Here is an 18304-nt window from a genome sequence, read left to right as displayed (position 1 = left end):
CCCTCGTGTTCATACAGTGCAAAATTCATTGAGTTGCCTGGCTCAACACATAACCTATAAACCCACATTATGAGTATATGTTATCTGGATAATAGTGTTAAGCACTGCACTATCTTTTCTCAGTGTCTGATCGGTTTTTATCTCACAGAACCTCCTCTTTTAGTGAACATTGGTTTTTATGTCTTTCTGCACAGATAAAATGTGAATTCCATTAAACACATGATGCCAGAACTCCTGAAATCTCAAGTGTAGCATTGCTCTCTAAAGAAATGCCTTAGAAATAGCCTTAGAAATACAGGCTGTTGGGTTTGAAAAAGTAGGATACTATGTTCTGTTGAGCTCTGATAGCAGGTTTAATGGTGTGTTTACTTTTCCCATCCCAACAGAATCCTTGCTGAAGCCAAAAACCTCTCTTTGAATGCCACACTTGCTTTCAATGCTTATACTAACATCAAGGATTACACAGATGAAGCTGAAAAAGTTGCCAAGGAAGCCAAGGCTCTTGCAAATGAAGCTATGCAAGCGGTAAGAAAAATAAGTAAATTGGGAAGAAGGCTTAGGTTTTCTGTGGAATTGTGCTACACCTTATCTCAGATCCACGTTTTGCCATCTTATGACTTTATTTAGAGACCCCTGCCACCATAGATTCTTGTGTTGAGATCAGAAAGCTATGCCCCAGTCAGAGCTACATGTACCTTCAGACTACATCCCCATTTGTTTCTAATTCCCATTCCTTATTTTTCTTTCCCTTTTTGTTTACTATTCTTCCTCCCTGTCTTCTGCCTTTCAGTCTCTGTCTATGGCTCAAGCCAACAGCTTTGAGTCAGGAGCATAGGCCATTTGATACTCAATAAAGCTAGTTTATATTTAACAAATGTTTCGCACACATCTAAAGAACTCCATACCTTAATTAACTCTTCACCTTCTAGTTCCATGAAAATGCTCAGAGGCACTTCTCTGCACATAGATGAACTGCATGCACCTGGCAGAATTCTAGAAATGGAGAATTGTAGAAGCGGAAAGTTTTATCCATAGAAACCATACAGCTTCTTTTGTGAACTCTGCCGGTTTTTGCAGAGTAATCTTGTTCTCTCTATGAGGTACTGCATGCAAATTTTCAGAGGAAAAGGAGAGAACTTTTAAAAATAGGATTGTAACATAAAGCCAGCTCTCCAGCCTGAGTCATAATGAGGAACTCCACTCCTTAATGCGTATACTGTGAGCAGAAAACATTCTGAGCATAGCCAGAATTATTTTTTATGTCAAATATCAAAGGAGTTAATGGCTAATTTCTGGAAGTTGGTCAGAGAGCAACTGACATGCACTTCACAGGCACACAGAAACACTAGCAAATGACAGTATAATATGAAATTGCCAGACTCTATATTTGATACAGAAACATATAGATGAACAGAAGCAACTTGTAGTTACAGCAATTGTACATGAATAAAGGTAGCTTGCGGAGAGCTACTTCAGTCAAATGGATTACAAGAATAGCAAAAGGAATAATATGCTGTAAAGGTCTGTGTTTAGGAGAGGAATAAAGTGATCTAGCCACTGCACAAAAATTTTAATATTTTTAGGCTGTTTACATTGTCAGCTTCTATTTCAAATAACACTAAATACTATATTTCTCTCTTGATGAAAAAATTTCACCTCATGCATTAGTATGCACTAGTTCTCTGTAAATAGTTACTTGTTTCACCGGAACTCCTAATTACACTGCAGAAGTAAATAAGGAGCTGTGGATTTTTTTTTCCTTCTCATTAGGATTTAATACAGGTAGCTATCTTTTGCTCCTTTGATGACTCGCAGTGAATGAGGCAGGCAGCTGTTTCAAGGATTGAATAGGGAAAAAAGACACATACAGCAGTCATGAAACAAAGCAAGCAATTACAGTGTGGCTACAGAATAGTATATATCAGACAGTGAACCGGCTGATTATACCATGGAGAGAAAGCGGATAGATAAATTGAAAGGGATGGAGGTGAAGATGGACAATATGATGTAAATAGAGGCAAGTAAGTAGCAAGGAAAGAGACTAAGATATTATTAAGATGAGGTTTTAAGCATCTCCATTGCATGTATTCATTAGAGGGAGCTTGTTTTTTGTTATGAGCTGTATATATGTAACAGGGATCTAGTTGATAAAGAAGAAAATGGAGGGAGCTGCTGCCTTTTAAATGTAATTGACTTGATATAGAGGTAATCAGTGGTTTACCATCAAATTGCTGCAGAGCAAGGTAGATTTTAACCATTATTTGGTAAATGATCATGTGAGGATTTCGGGCCAGATTTAAAAAATATGTTAATTGTGAAGTTCACTCATCATTTTGCTATTCTGTTTTTTTGGTTTTATACAAAGACGGTTGAATATTTGCTCATCCTAAGTGAAGAGCTTAACTGCTAACCAGGTAAATCAGGCTCCCTCTTTCTGCAGGCCCCAAGGAACTTGCTTTTAGCTGGGCTTTAGCATGAGAGTGGGAGTGCATCCTCACTCAGGGCTCTCTGGAGCACCATGGTTCAAGTACTCTCCTAGAAGGCAGCATTTGTGGATTTGAGCCCCCTCAGACTGAGAAGCCCCTAGAAACTGTGTCCCCTCCTTACTGAGAAGGTGCTTTTTGGGGACCCTGTGTAGAAGACAGAGTTCATGTCTTTCCTTTCCTTGCAAAGGATGGAGCCATGTTTTCTTCTTTATGAGAACAGTTGTGGGTGCCTGTCTTCTGTAAAAGACTCTGATCTCCATATGCTAGCAGTTAACAAAGAAAAGTGCTGAAGCTCACATGCCTAGCCTTTCCCATTGACCAATTATAATGTTGGGGCAGGGGGAGGAAGGTTTCCCAACAGCAGCAAGCTGGTGCATGAACTAGAGATGGTAGGGACAGGACTGAGTTTTAGATTCCACTCTTCACATCACTGGAGTGAATAATTTACAAGAACCTTAGTGATATCTCGGGGTTTTTTTGGTTTTTGGTTTGTAATGGGAAAATTATTTTGTTTTCAAATTAAGCTAATGTTGCTAAAAGCAAGAACAAAAAGATGCTTAAAATCCATCGTGATTACAGGAAGCCTGATAAATGACTGGAAAAAAATGTATTAAAAATATGACAGAAAAATTCCTCCCGAGCTTTTTATGATGGATTTGCTCTCCCCTTTAAAAGCAAAATAAATTTATCACAGATGAGAAATCTCTAGCATTCAAGCGGTTTCAACATCCTATTACTTAGCCAAGGCAGTAACTGACTGAAGAGAGGAGTCATGTTAACAGATCCAGCTCGTGTCTCACAGATCAGAATCATAGGTTTACAATACATGTTGAAAAAGTGTGATTATTCTTAGGCTTTTTAGAGGGGGCTTACAGGCTAATAACTGGAACCACAGGGGACATGTTAGGTGTTAGGATTCCTATTGCTTCTTGGCTTTTGACTTGCTTTGTAGTGGTACCCCAACAGTTATGTTGAGTGTCTAGGTTTCCTTACGTGGTAATGGCATAAAGCTGCCACGAGGATTCATCGTGAAGATGTCCTGAGGTGCAAATCATTCGTAACATTGTGGTACTTCAGAATGCTCAGCTATCTTCAGGACTGGTAAAAATGAGAGTAGCCCTAACTCTTGCATAGGTGAAAGCTTCCCAGAATGTAAGTGTATGTGAAAAGAAAATAATTTAATTTAAGAATAAGGCAGAACTATTTTTAACTGATGTGAATTAGCACTTAGGTCTATAAAATACCTTGTACATGTGTAAGTTCAAGTATGTGATCTTCAAAACTGTCCCAGTGCATTTACATCCATGCTTGGAGCTGTACCCCTGCATGCGACCAAAATCACTAATATGTCAGCAGATTTGGGCAACATGGTGCCTACTTCATGTTTATATCCATTCATGAAACCTCAGAAAAAATTCCTCTCTGCAAAGTCCCCAGCAATTCTCAGTCTGATATGTGTTCAGACCATGCCCAGCATGCGCTGTCGGGGGAGTCTTCGCAATGCTGTGACTATGGCTGATCTTATTCAAACTTGCAGCGTGTAGCACATTTCCTTGTTAAGTCAGTGATTCACACAATCATCCCTGGGAGATCTAGAGGGATATCCTCCATCCCAGAAGAATGCCATAACCCACCAGGCTATGGGCTGAACTGAAATCTTTCTGCCACTCCTGCAGAAGCTGGGCTGTTTGACAAAAGCAGAGTTCAAGATTCAGTGAAATACCAGAAAAAGGAAGACAGAAGGGATGTTCTTTCTAAATTCTTTCCTTACCCAAAATTGTCTGCTAGTTATCAATTCATAGTGTTTTTCTGTAATTTGATAGATGTTTTTCTTTTGCTGTTAAACTTTGTTAAAATTTTTGCTAACCCGCGGATAGGAAAAAAACAGACCATTAAGGATGATGTATAGTTTCAGTGGCAGCATTTTGCATTATATTATTATAACAGCACTTATGCCTCTAAACCATGATTAGGATTGCATTGTTTGGATACATAATGAGATCTCACTTCTGCCACAAGATGCTACAAGCAGTCAAGCTGCACAGAGTTTGCATGGGGAGGGTAAGGGGCATGAAGAAAGGCACAGGGAGAGGAAGGCACTATCCCCAGGTTATGGATGCTCTGGAAAAGGCAGAATTAGAACAAATTAGATTCCTGAGACCCTGCAATTTTCCGGTTTATCTTGAATCACAATCTTTTTTTGCCTTTTGTTTTTCCTTTTTACAGCAGATATCTCAATTTAGAAAATAATAGCAAAGACCCTTGGCTGTCAGTCTTATTAAATCATAAAGTGGTTCATCATGACCCAGGCTTGCCACAAGCACACAAACTTACCTCACACAAAGCCAGAAAATGTTTGTTTTTTCATTGTTGACTTCATCATAACTCAATGTCTCATGAGCCACAAGAAGAGCTAGCAAAAAAGTATGTTTTACATCAGATGTCTTGGTTAATCCTCCCTTTCAGAATTATTTTAAAATAAATATAAAATAAAGTTTTTAATCAGTACAAGTGTATTTGTTTCTGAAGGGACTTTTCTAGTATTAACTTTATGCTGAAATCTGTTTCTGACTAATTGTCAGCACATGCCCAATTATTGTTCCTGATTTGATGAACTTCCTGGTATTGCATTGTAAATCTGGCCTTCCAACTTCATTTTATTGAATATAAACTGCTTTAACAGCCAGTCAACCATGCCTAGTCATTTAATAATAATAACAGTCTTTATTTTTGAAGTCCATGGTCACAGAGTGATCATACCCTGGGTTCTGTTGCTAATGGGAAAAGAAGTATAAAAGTATTATCTGATTTGACAGGTGCATCTGCCACAAAATCTGGCCAAACATTCTTCCTTCAGGAGCAGTCTTTTGCTTAACTGCATAGTCTTTTTTTTTTTTTCTGGATTTATATGTATTTTTCTATTACCAATGCTACTTGTATTACGTGATAAAGAAAATCTGTAAGAAACTAATTTTGTTCATATTTTGAATGTATAGTTTCTGTTGATGTTGAAAGGAATTTGTGTACACAGCTTAATATTTCAAGTGAGCTTGGAAATATGGCAGTCATGCGGGCCTTGCTTCTTAAAATCACTTAGCCTATGATGAAAGCTAAGCATACATTTACATCCCATATGAATACAAGGAATCTTTAATAGCTATATCCCTGTGACATGGCAACATATGCCATGAGATAGCCCATAACAAAAAACTTGGTTCTGAATTTTGAAAGTATCCAAAGCATTCCCTAAGGTTTTTAAAAGAAAAAGAAATGGGCAAGTCCAATATATGGTTTTTACAGTGTCGTCGAAAAACAACAAAGATTCAGTAGTATGTGAAATATCACCTCTGGGCTTGCTCATTATATAAATAATGAATAGCAATAATAACTGTGTCATTTAATTGACACAGTTAATTTTTGAGTATATGTATCTGCCCTGGAAAATGAAAAGTATTTGCTTCTTAATTACATACTAGTTACAAGGCTATGACCCATGACTAATATAGAATGTTATCTGGCTGTCAGGAGTATTCTCAAAGAAATGTATTCAGTATGATGTGTGACCTGAGTTCAGTCTTACAAACTGAACAGTAAGTGGTTCAGAACTTAGAGCATTTCCTACCAACTGAAAATATTAATCGAATTTTGAAAAATCATTCTATCTATTGATCAATCTCTGCACTGAAGATAGAGATGGATGTTTTTAAAAAGAAAGATCTTTAAGTAGCATGATATGATGAAGGATGGATATTTAGTAATAAAACTCTTTCAGATTAACTGCATTTGCCCTTCTTTATAAACTCTATGTCTTTTATATCAGATTTTCTTTACTGACCTAGCAATTACAATTCTTGAATTTAACCACAAAGGAATCTCTGTTGTCAGTATTAGAATTTGGATCATCAGATCCAGTCTGGCTTCTAAAGGTACTGTAGCAGCTCTTAGGGAGAAATACTGTATTGCATGGTGGTGTGTCTGTAGCTGGAGGGAGAAACCCACGTTTAAGTTGAAATATCTTTTTGTTTGTTTTGGACAAAGTTTTGCTCTTGTAGTCAAACATGTTTCTTTAACACTATAAACATTTTCTCTTTTTATTAAAGTCATCACTGGTATTCCAAAGGAGATCTGGCTTCCCGTAAAAACAAAAGGAAATTAATTAGAGAATTTTTTTTTTTTTTTTTGTCTCTTGTAGACCAATATAACAGCAATGGGATATAATTCAGAGCACACTGACATTCAATTAAAATTTAGATGACTGTTTACTTAGATCATCTTCATATATCTTTTATGACTTCAGACTTCCCTGTATGTATGACACTGCTTGTTTGTCTACAGACGTCTGGTCCTCAAGGATCACTGAAGGATGGCGCCAGGAGCTCTCTTCAGAAAAGCTTCAGGGTCCTTAATGAAGCCAAGATGTTAGAAAATGATGTTAAAGGTATGTGCAATATATGGCATTCGGGCCCATTAAATAAAAGAAAAACATTGTGAGACTGCTATGCTTCCAGTATGAAGAAGCCATATCAGTAGGAAAAAAGTATAATTCATTGTCTGATTTGAAATTGAACAATGTATCAATGAAAAAGAGTCTTCTGTTTTGGGTCCAGGCATTATGCAGGGATGCTTGTCCCCTCTGTCCGTTTCTTGGACAGGAAGGCTGAGGAGGTCTCCATGCCTTGGTCTTCTCTTGTTAACAACAGTAAGGGCAAGAGTAAGCGAGGAGGAGAGGGGGATGGAAATACTGGTTCTGATATACTAAATGCTCTAGCAGAAAATTAGTGCACAAACCAGCCCGGCATTAAATTTTCATTCTTGTCAATACAGAAGCAGGGTTTGCAATGCCAGTCAGAGATACCACATCTCCTCAGGATGCTTATGGGATTGTGTCAGAAAAGGGAAGCATGGGGAGGCAGAAAGAGGATATTTGCCAAACAGAGAGTAATGGGAGGGCATTGCTAAGCGTTTTCTTAAAAAAAAGAAACTAAAAACATGTCTCTAGAGAAAAATTATTATTTTCACACACACACACAAAATATTTCGTTGTTCCTAAAGCATAAATACATGTCTAAATGCAGCTCAAATCATAAAGTTTGTAGATTCCAAACCAAATACTTTGGTTTCCCAGTGAAAAATACAACATTTTGTTTAAACATCTTTAATTTCTATTCCATATTTTCCACTGGGGGGAAAAAAAAGAAAAGATTTTGAACTATGCTGTTTGGTGAGATGTAAAAGCTAGTAATTCAGGTCAGACTGTGCTTATAATGTCCTTAATATTCTCTCATCAATAAATGAGAGTATTATTGGTGAATGCCATAGTGTGAAAAGGTAGGACTGTAGTCAGTATGGACACATATGAGGCGTTTCATGCACACGTGAATAATCAGCTGCAGAAATGCAGGATGAGGAGCAATTGTCTGGGTAGCACTTCTCTAGAATGAGACTAAAGAGAAGCATGGATCATGTGGTGGGTAGAGGTGGAAAAGGCAGATGTCACAGAGGAATGCATGACTAGGAGCATGGCTTTCCAAAACACATGAAACAATCCTTCCACTCTGTTCAGGGTTCCTAGTGCTTTAGCTAAGTTACTGGCTACAGTCCTGGGCACTGAACTTCATGAGGGCTGAGGTGGTTTGCAGAGTCCTGAAGACATCATGAAGACTAATTAGAGATCTAGCAGAGGAGAGATGCAGAGAAAGATGAAATAATTTAAATTTGTAGACTGAAAAAGAGACAATTGAGTAGGGACTTAATATTCTTCAGTTATGTCAAGGTTTCTCCAAAGAAGTTGGGACTAACGTATCTCAAATGCACTGATACAGATCACATATTAGGAAAATCTTCCTTGTAATTAAAATACAGAAGTACTGGAATTGATTACTGAGGAGATTAGAGAGATTCAACCTTTGAAAATCTTTGAAAACAGCTAAGACAAACATCAGCAACGAATGACTGGTGGTCAGACGGAGAAAAATGATCTTTGGGCAAACATCTGTTCTGAGCCTATGATTCAATGATCTTCTGATCATTGCAACCAAAAGCAGTTTATTTCTTGCGTCTTTATCCAGACAGATTGTTTTATAGGTCCTCCAAGAAAATACTTATTGCAGCACTAATGAAGCATCTGTTTAACAGTACTCAACACTTCTTTCTCCTCAGCAGTCTTAGAAAGGAATTGAAAAAATAATTCATTTTGACTAAACCTGAGGGGAAATAAGCCTGATACAATTATCCACTTTCAAGTAGGCCAACACTGAGTTTCACACATCTGCCTTTGTGAAAAATGTTAAACATTACTGCTTTAATTGCTTTGTTTTTACATACAACAAAGCAACTTAGGAGCATACAGTGTTTGTGCCACTGGTATAGTAAAGTCTCAGAGGATCAATTAACTGAGTCCGCCATACAACTATTTTGACAGTCTTTCATCCAAATACTAAGTAATATTTTGATTAGTCTAAACAGAATAAGTTCAAGTTGATAACTTTGTGGTTTATTTCAAATTAGTGCACTGTAATCCCCTCCCTTTTGTAATTTGAAGTTTTGTTGTATGTATTTTGAGAAGCTTGTGTCCAGTCACTGTAGTTTTTGAAAAATTCTTTCATACTACATACATTATAGTTTAATCTGATTCAATTGGCTGAAGTTATAACAGGGTTAACCTGGAATTAACCACAAGGATGGGAAAAGCATAGCACTTGAAAACCTATGTGAGAAAACAGATTTAGGACTTGGAAGAAATAAAGACAAGGAGAGAAAAACAGCTATGATATATTTTTGCTCGTCATAGGATCTGAAAGTCAAGCTGGGGTTTTTTTTGTTTCATGCATCAGAACTAGAAAAATCACACACAGTAAATATTCGAGGTTGAGATTTAAACTGCTTGTCACAGAGATGATGCCTGAAGCTTCCCTGTCATTCTAGAGTAGTTAAAATACTTTTTATTAGAAACAAGACAGATTTTTATAATAGAGCCCAGTCTTTCAGGTTTTAACATACAAATTTTTTGTTGGCCTCCTGGGAGATGCATTACGAAAAGCATACAGCATGAAGGATGAGATCCATACAACTTAGAGTCATCTTTTGGCTATTACTACACTTTCATTTAGTTTTGGCAGCTCTAGGATTTCCAGCGGCAGAACTAGTTAACAAGTAAACATAATGTTTAATAAGGTCATAAAGCAAAATGTTTCATAAGGTCATTAATTACATTTCACTGTCATACACTGTTTGAAAGTTAAAAACATTATTATTTTCTTGTAGCAGCTCTGAGGAAAAAAAAGTGTCTGCGGTTACTAGTAAATCTTGGATGTATATTTAAGGTGTTCTTTATTGTGACTCTCTACTGCCAGATTCAGTACACATTTAAGGCTGGAGGGGCATGTTTCAGTAAATATGTTACAGAAAATCACAAAACTATGCAGCGAGGCCAGTGTGCAATTTAAGTAGCATGGCTGAAGTAGAATGAATAGGGATGCTGTTAGTGCCCTTTTCTGGAATGCAAACTGCTGCAGTTTGCCATGGCTAGTGTACAGGAAACACTAAAACGGCAGCGCTGCCTCTTCCCTGCTGCAGCGTTCCTCTGAGCAGACTAGATGCCACAGAGTGGAGTCCGTAGCTTTCTGTGCTCCCTAGGCAGTTATAATGGAGTACTCATGTGTTCCACATACCACAGTGCCCTGTTTTCAAGGACAAAATAAAATAGTGTCTGTACTTGGATATATGTGAATTCCATGTGCCCACAAGACTGTCCAATTTAACCCTGAGAAAAGATGTATTACAACCTCAATAAGACATTACTTCAGAGATTTTTGAAAAAAGTATGTTATTCTCCCATTTTACGCCAGTGAGAATTTAAGTTGATAAGTTTCATAATTCAGAAGGAAAGGTCTAAACAGTCTAAAGATTCATAAAGCAATCCTAATGCAAGCAGGGAGCAGTGCTTAAAATGCATGTATTAGATTTTTGTCTATGTTCTTGCCCCATACTAAAGGGTAATGAGATGGAGCTTTCCTAATGCTCTCTGATATGTCTTAGATTTGAAGTGCTTTATATAGACAAACACTCTGAACTTTTCACAGTATGTCTTTTTGCATCTAATAACACATGGCCATGCTCCACAGCTTGACCCACAGAGATCAGTTAGTGTTGTGCCCAGAATGCAGATGCATAAGAATAAAATGCAATGACACATTTTTTAGTTTTCTTTTTTCCCCCACCTTGCTTTTGCTCCAAAGTGGTGATGTTATTAGTATTAGGAACGTAGTCCCTTCTGGATGCCTTGATGTTTCCACAATAGAAAGTGAGAGCTGAGTGGCAAACTAATAGGTATTTTCTTACGATTCTTATAAAGCCACCCTGTTCAGAGACTCGACTGGAAGTGTAGGATGGATAATGGGCATTCTATAAAGATCTGGTAGACAGAAGTAATCATTAGTTTAAAATTTCTCTGTCTGTACTACAGGTAGTACATTAGTTAAAGTAATGAAGACCCGTAAGCCACTCAACTAATATACACTCCAAAAATGCAGGCTGGGCTGTGATGGAGGTGGGAGTGTTTTCTTGCTACATTATGACATTCCCCTGATTTGTGGCCAATTACCCGAGTTATAAAACGGCTGTTAATCATGGAAATGTTTTATATTGCCACCAAAAACTGCTGAAACAGTCCTTACAACGCAAAGCTTCTGACAGAAGCTATTAAAATGGAGATTTAGTCATTTCTCTCTCTGTGGGTCTAGGAGTTAGAAGGAATAACCCTGGTGGGAGAAGCAAAATCTGTATGTAGTGCTCTGGCTAAGAAGGAGTTTTGAAATTTTGGCTACAAATGAGTGAATGCTGCTGCCTGCCAGCTTCATTCTCTCTGTGCCTTGAGGGATCTTCAGTTTGCCAGGAGCAATTTTTCTTCCTTATAATTTTGAATTTACTGTTTTAAAAATATACTTGCCCCAGTGCAGATTTGAGACTATATACAGACTTTGTCAAAACTGATCAATGAAAAGCGAAAATAAGATGTATAAACTCCTCTTCAGCTGGAGACTGCTGTCAGGTGGCTACTGAAATTCAGCTCATGTCATTTCTTTTGCTTAAGAATTGACAACTTGAGGGGGACTTGTCTTGTCTGATAACACGTGAATATTTTTAGCTAAAACATTTTCCAGCTGATAGGCACAGCTAAATCCCTTGTTTGTGTGTTCTCCTCTGCTTTCTATTTTTGCTGACCTGGCATATTGCATTCACCAAATTATTGCATTAGTTTGATGACCAACATAATATTCATACAAAAACTGCAGTCAGTGCTGAAAGTAGTCTTTAAAAGTTAACCATCATTAGCTGCATTTTCTAGTTACGTCTCTTTCCCCTGTTTGTTCCTAATGCCAGTTTCTAAGTCTTGCTTGTTTTAGGGGAAAAAAATTTAGCTTGTGACCCATCTTCCTCGTTATAGGATGAGACTGTGGGGAACAAGAATGCTATTTGGAAGAAGCAAAACAAAGATAACAGAAAGGGATGTGTGTAACTGCCAGTTCCTTTGTGCAGTATCCAGTCGATAAAAAGAGCTGCATATGTTGCTCCTTGATAGATTTCCACCTTTATTCTGATTTTGGGATACATGCATTGGGTAGCATAGCCTTATGATATCTTCTTGGACAGTTTCGCATGGAAAACTGCATTTGGTCATGCTATCAGAAGACATTTGTTTCCACTAGCATTGCAATGGTGGCACATCATCAGTAATTAACCAGTGCCACCTATGTATGTGATCTGTAGAGACTTGTAAAAATTTGTCTCTTTAAAAATAGATCACTGAGAACTTCATAACTAAGTTCTTAAGTTCATCTTAAGGTGAAATATATGAGTGCAGGGATTATTTTTCCATTTAACTCACTTCAATGTATTCACTCAGAGGAAAAAGGGATGATGCTTTATTCTGTAATGCTGTGTTTTGAATATACGTTTTTTTTTGTTGAGAATAGTATTTTTTTTTTTTTTTTTTTGATATGTTTTGTTGATTTGAACAATAAAGAGTGCATTGATTGGCATCTTGTGCCATCTCTGTGCAGAGCTAATCAAGTGGAAACAGGATTGAGATAAATTTCTCAGGATACTCCTCAACCTACACTTTAATGTCAATCGACAGTGCCTGGCATCTTTCAGTGAAGACCCACTAACCTCTTCCAAGTCAGATAAGCTATATAGTTTGGAAAAACTTAGATTGTAGCTGCCTGTATTTTGTCTAGCCTCTGTGATTAACTGGAGGATCTCAGGCCTTCAAATCATAGCTCCAGCATTTTTCATAAATGCTAATAATTAAAGAATGGGGAAGAGCTGACGTGAAGTCAGTGCAGTTCATGATTCATATGCAAAATTAGCTCAGTGCTTAGTGAAGAGGCCATCTGGATTACAGTATGGGAAGTTACTTCAAAATAGAACTTCATGTTAATATCACTGTGCAAAATGAACAATTTTCTTGAAAAGCTGACACAGGCCTTAGTATCTCCTCACATCTCTTTGTGTAAGAGTATCCCTCGGGGCACTTATTTATGGACTTATTATTGTAATTTTTAAAAAAACAGTCAAAATATGTTTGAGGAATTGAAAGAAAAAGTACTAAACAGGGGGAGTCTCAGTATTCAATTTCAGGAGTTCTAGGGAAATTTCCCTTATTAAAATCCATAAAAATCAGTTTGCTGCTATGGTTACAAAGCTGAAAACAGAAGTCTGGAAACATGATTCTTCAGAAATATAACTGGGGGATAATTAGCATAATGTTGGATCTGGCAGAGTAAAGAGGAGAAAAAGAGATAATTTAAGAATATGCAACAAAGTTAGTACACCGCCACCGGAAATGAATCAAATATCTCAGAAATATTAACACACTTTATAAACACTAACATCCCAAAAGGCACCAGAGACACTAAGGAAATATCAGGCAGACTGTAATTTCAGAATTAAATGGAGGAAATTAAAACAGTATTGGCGGTATTATTACTTAAGAAGAAATGAACTCAGATAAAGTCTCAGAGCATTTAAGACCAGAATCTCATGAGTTCATCCTGGTTTAACAACATCACATCACCTGTAGCCTCATTCAGCAGTGGAGACAAAACCTGTCATTTAAAAATAAAGGTGTTTTTGAGGAGAAGAGTGATCTTATAATTTATATGAGTCTTCCCAACTTTATTCTAGTGTTAACTGTGCCTCTTACAGTTCACACAAATGTCCTGTTCCTCTGCAGGACATTTTGCAGGAATGAAGGCTTACCTCCAGGCACTCCTGCAGTCCTGTGTGTTGCTCTAATTTGAATAAAGCAAACAGATTTCTTCCTGAATGACATTTCAAAGGGTCTAACAACAAAAGTATGATTCTCATTTAAATTCCATCTGCTATTTCAGCCTTGCTATAGTCTTGGAAAAATTAGTTAATGATTTCTTGTAGGTATTACACATATTGTTTGATCTTTCTCTTTACAATTTGCTTCTTGCACATCTAGTTCTAAGAAACCTTACTTTTTTAGAATTTGTGGAACGTGAACCACAATCCCTCGTTTTAATCTATTATTCTGTTTATTCTCTCACAAAAGGGTTACAGCCCTGGTGCTGTTGGAGATGCTGGAGTACCAATGATACATCTAATTATTGTCCCTTAATAAAAAGAGACGCTTTTTGGTTTTGAGAAGCATGTGACTAATTCACTGGGAAACTTCACCTCGAGTACGGTTTCCTATCCCAGTATCTACTTGGATAAGTACTCAGAAGCTAGGTGTTTATTTTCAATAACCTGTCACATATCTGAAGGTCACAATCATACTTTGTATCCTGAACTCCTTTTCTACAAATTATTCTCCTCTTCCTGTGCTCAAGCACAGTGATGTTGAATTAGTTTCCCTGTAGGGAGTGCCTTTAAGGTAAGAATTTACCAGCTGTCTGTTCCATATTGATACGAACTCCAAAGAGCTCTGTATTGATACGAAGAAATTATGAAAAATGCCCCCTAAGATAGTAGTTTAATCATTAACTACCATTTTCTGTGCCAAACTTTACTTCTACATTTTGAAATAATATCTGTTTAAATAGCCATAAAGCTTAGCTGGAATCTCACTTTTGAGAGCTTGAAAATTATTGCTGTGCTGGATACTGTTCCAAAAAACTCCATAATTTTTATTCAAAGCAACTGCTAAAGAATAGGAACTTACCTGTAAAGGATAACACCAGTTTCATCTGTAATGTACTGAATATGACACATCTGTGCCTTTGATTTGTACTAGTTCTTCGATTTGCACGAATTCTTAGCTTTGAGTTTTATTTACTAGACGGGCTTTTTCCTCAAAAATTTAGTATGGTTGTTTCATAATAACCTGTTTTTAGTGTATTCTCATACTGATGATCAGTGCTAGGGTGATCTCATGTGTTTTCCTCAGATGTTATGTCAACATTGGTTATCTTTGAGAAAATCCAAGAGAACTGGGCTCTGGCCAGTCTAATTGCAACAGTAAGCTGACCTAATCGATCTTGCCTCTTTCACACTATGTTCAACTCACTCAACCCAGACAGCTACCTTAAGAAGAAAATTTCAGTAGTAGCTTAATCTAGAAATCAAAGCTATGACTAAACATCACACTTGTTGAATCTATCAGTGGGTCATTGTGTGAATTTGTATCAATCATACCATCTGTGATTGTAATTTTTTTCTTTCCTCTGTACACCTTAGGAAAATCCTTGATAAATATACAACGGTACCAGGAACTCAAGCATTTAGATACCATGGAAGTAGGGAACTTAAAGAAACAGAAGATGATCAGTGAACCCTTGAATCAGTTTTACTGGACTTCCTTATTTACACAATATAATATCTTAATGATAAATGGCTGGCTCATTATTATGCATTTTAAATTATGTGCAAATAAAGGATAGTGGAAACAAAGAGTTAAGCTTCTGTACTATGTGCACTTTTTCTAGAAAAGGGGGATAACCTGGACAGCATGCAGAACAGGCTGAAAGATGCTGATGAGAAGAATTCCATTCTCCTGAGAGCTTTGAATGAAACCTTAGGAAAACTGTCAGCCATTCCTAATGGTAAGCTGGAAAAGTTCTGCAACACTTGACTAATACCTGCTCTTTTATTTCATTTTCCATCACTTAACATCTGTCTAATTAATCTTTGCCTGTGTTCACGCTGTGTCCACTTTGACCGTTGGCCGCTGTAATAAGACAAAGATGAGCAATGTGAGAGAGAGAACTGAACTGAAAACAGTTACATGGTATCAGTTTGTATTTTGGCATGGTAAAAGGTACCATGCTTCTGCAGTTTGCAAAAGGTTTCAGAAAGAAAAGAATTATGACATCAGGAATTATAATACAATCTGAGACAAATAGTCTTTTCTTTAAGCGTGAAAAGTCTTTTTATGAAACTACTGTTTAATGAACCATTATAATTTAACCAGTATAATTTAACCCAAGAAGAATAAAGACTTACTGACTTTACAGAAAAAGAAGGATGAAATTTGCTGGGGTTTGTGTTACTTTTCTACCACACCCTCATTGATTTATGCTGCAGTATCATTTCCATTCGCTGTTTTTGGTGTTGTGTATCTTTTTCAGACTGTGAATTGCTTAGAACTGGACCAAGCTTTCCTCAATGAACTCTGAAGTGCTATGCACATTCGTAATTCTATATAGCCAAAAAAAATTTTAAAAAAATCTGTACTACTCATTAAAATCCCAAAGCCCTGGGATGCTAGCTACTTTGTGTTGTGATAGTGAGACAGGGAGCTACAACGTAGTTTCATTATAATGGACAGTGATAAACTGAATGTTTGTTTTAGAAAATAAAAAGTTTTTTATCAATGTAATCTGCTACGACTTTTCTCTCCAAGAAGCACTTTATAAACTGAAGATATGCCTTAAGAAAAGTCTCTAAAGAAAATCCATATTCTGTCTGATTTGTGATGGTCTGGAAGGTTCAGACTGCAAGTAAAAACTTGGCATGAAAAACAATTTACTATTCATCTTGCACATTTTTGTTGCTGTAAGATTGCAGATAACTGAAAAGTTTTGGTTTAGATTTAGTGATCCTTGAAATCAGGCGTTCACAAAAATTTATTTTAATATGTCATGCTCATCTTATGCCACTTCCCGGGTTTTGGCCACAGGTATTGACATGACTGTTTCTCTTCTTGTGCACAGATAGATGTCTCAGTCAAACAAAATGGACCTCCAAGGCCAGTTGACCTTAGGACACAGAATACTAAATATGAAACAAGTAAAAGAAATATGAAATATGCAACCATTAGCAATGTAATAAACTCTTGTCAGATTAGAGTTACAGGGTGCTTGCTCTTGGGACAAGGACACTCATAAAAACAGGCGGATGTGTATTAAGAATGAAATTCAGAGCAAATAAATGGCATGGATAAGAAAATGCAGTAAATTAGTTGTCCAACAGGGAAATAACGAATGAGGATGGGGGAGGAAATGACCCCATCATATATCTTGTTCTTCAAGGATTCGAGAAAGCAGAGAGCAGCTTAAACTAATAATTCTTGTGTCCATGCTATACTAATAGCCAAATAAAAGCAGAAAGATTCAAAATAGGATAGATGGGTAGATCACCTTAGGACAAGGACCCACATGTGCAGGGATGGCATAATTTAAAGTGTTGCTGAAAATAAATATAATTTGTGTGAACAACAAAGGGAAGTAACACAGTAACTCCAACTTTTACTCCGCCAGAAAGGTGCATGACCTCTAATAATGGCCTCAAAAAGAGATACTTAGATATGACGAAAAAAGGAAGTGAAAAAAGGCAATCAGAGCTCTCTGTTCTTTCACTTGTCAGTACTGATGATGATAATGGTTTATTAAAGGTTCAGTTGTATTTCAAGGTGCTATTGTATTTTGGGGGCTTTTCAGAGCCAAAACTTCAGAAGTAAGGGTGGAGTTGTTTGGAGCACAAGTATAATATTTCTTTATGCAAGAAAGTAAAAAGGGTCATGTAACTCTCTAGTGTGCAGGACAAACCCACCAATTCTCTATGGCCTTAGGAAGCATCACATGCTCCCCAGGCCACAGGCTTGATTGCAGCAGATGTTCCACAGAAGGAGAAGGACCTGCCTAGGAGACCGTTTGGAAACCTATGCTGTTGATCCCTTGAACTGGAGAAAATGTCCGTGTTTCCCATGTCTTCACACAGTCATAGAATCAGGAATGTGCAATCTGCTTCAAGCAAATGTTGGTATAAACTAACTCTTATCAACTATCTCTTAGTCAGAAATTGAAAGAAATCACAACCTCCTGTGCCTTCCCCACTACTGCAATGCAGTCTGTTAACTTCAGGGACTACCACAGGAAGTCCCAGTCAGTATGACAAGTGGCACTATCTCTACATGGTTGTTTCAGAGATGCCCAAACTTCTGAGCTGCATTCCAGAATTCTCATATGACTGAGGGACATGACGATACCTTGGAGAACACAAGGGGAAAGCAACTCCAAGAACAGTTTCACAGGAAGCAGGTGGCAAAGCAGGTTCCTGCGGGTCCCACGACTCCACTGTGGTGTGGTGGTGGAGTGGGAGTTCACATGGGTTCCCTTGCAAGCTGGAGTGTCCACCGCAACATTTTTGCTTGCTCGCTTCCTCCCATCTGTGGGAATTCAGAGAATTTGGCAGCTCCCTAGCCCAGCACAACCTGTGCTGCTGGCTCATCATGTGATGTAATCCCACCGTGGCAACAGCATCTGAGCTGCAAGATAAGTTTTAAAGCAATCCAATTTACTAACACAGGATTTGAAGAAATACCTACTTGAATACCTAGCTGTCTGTTT

At 37.4% G+C, this 18304-nt stretch overlaps 1 protein-coding gene across 1 annotated transcript in view; it reads left to right on the top strand.

Annotated features, from left to right (window-relative positions):
- Positions 1-18304, top strand: part of LAMA2 (laminin subunit alpha 2) — a 382277-nt gene that overhangs the window by 309440 nt on the left and 54533 nt on the right. Inside the window, exons 40-42 of the mRNA XM_050893952.1 lie at positions 387-525; positions 6822-6924; positions 15443-15559. Of these exons, the coding sequence (XP_050749909.1) occupies positions 387-525; positions 6822-6924; positions 15443-15559 (359 nt within the window). The remainder of the gene's footprint in view (positions 1-386; positions 526-6821; positions 6925-15442; positions 15560-18304) is intronic.

This window comes from Gymnogyps californianus, chromosome 3 (genome assembly GCF_018139145.2).
Source record: "Gymnogyps californianus isolate 813 chromosome 3, ASM1813914v2, whole genome shotgun sequence".
Classification (NCBI taxonomy): Eukaryota; Metazoa; Chordata; class Aves; order Accipitriformes; family Cathartidae; genus Gymnogyps; species Gymnogyps californianus.
Note: the sequence above shows the minus strand (reverse complement) of the source record. Positions and strands in the feature narration are given on the sequence as shown.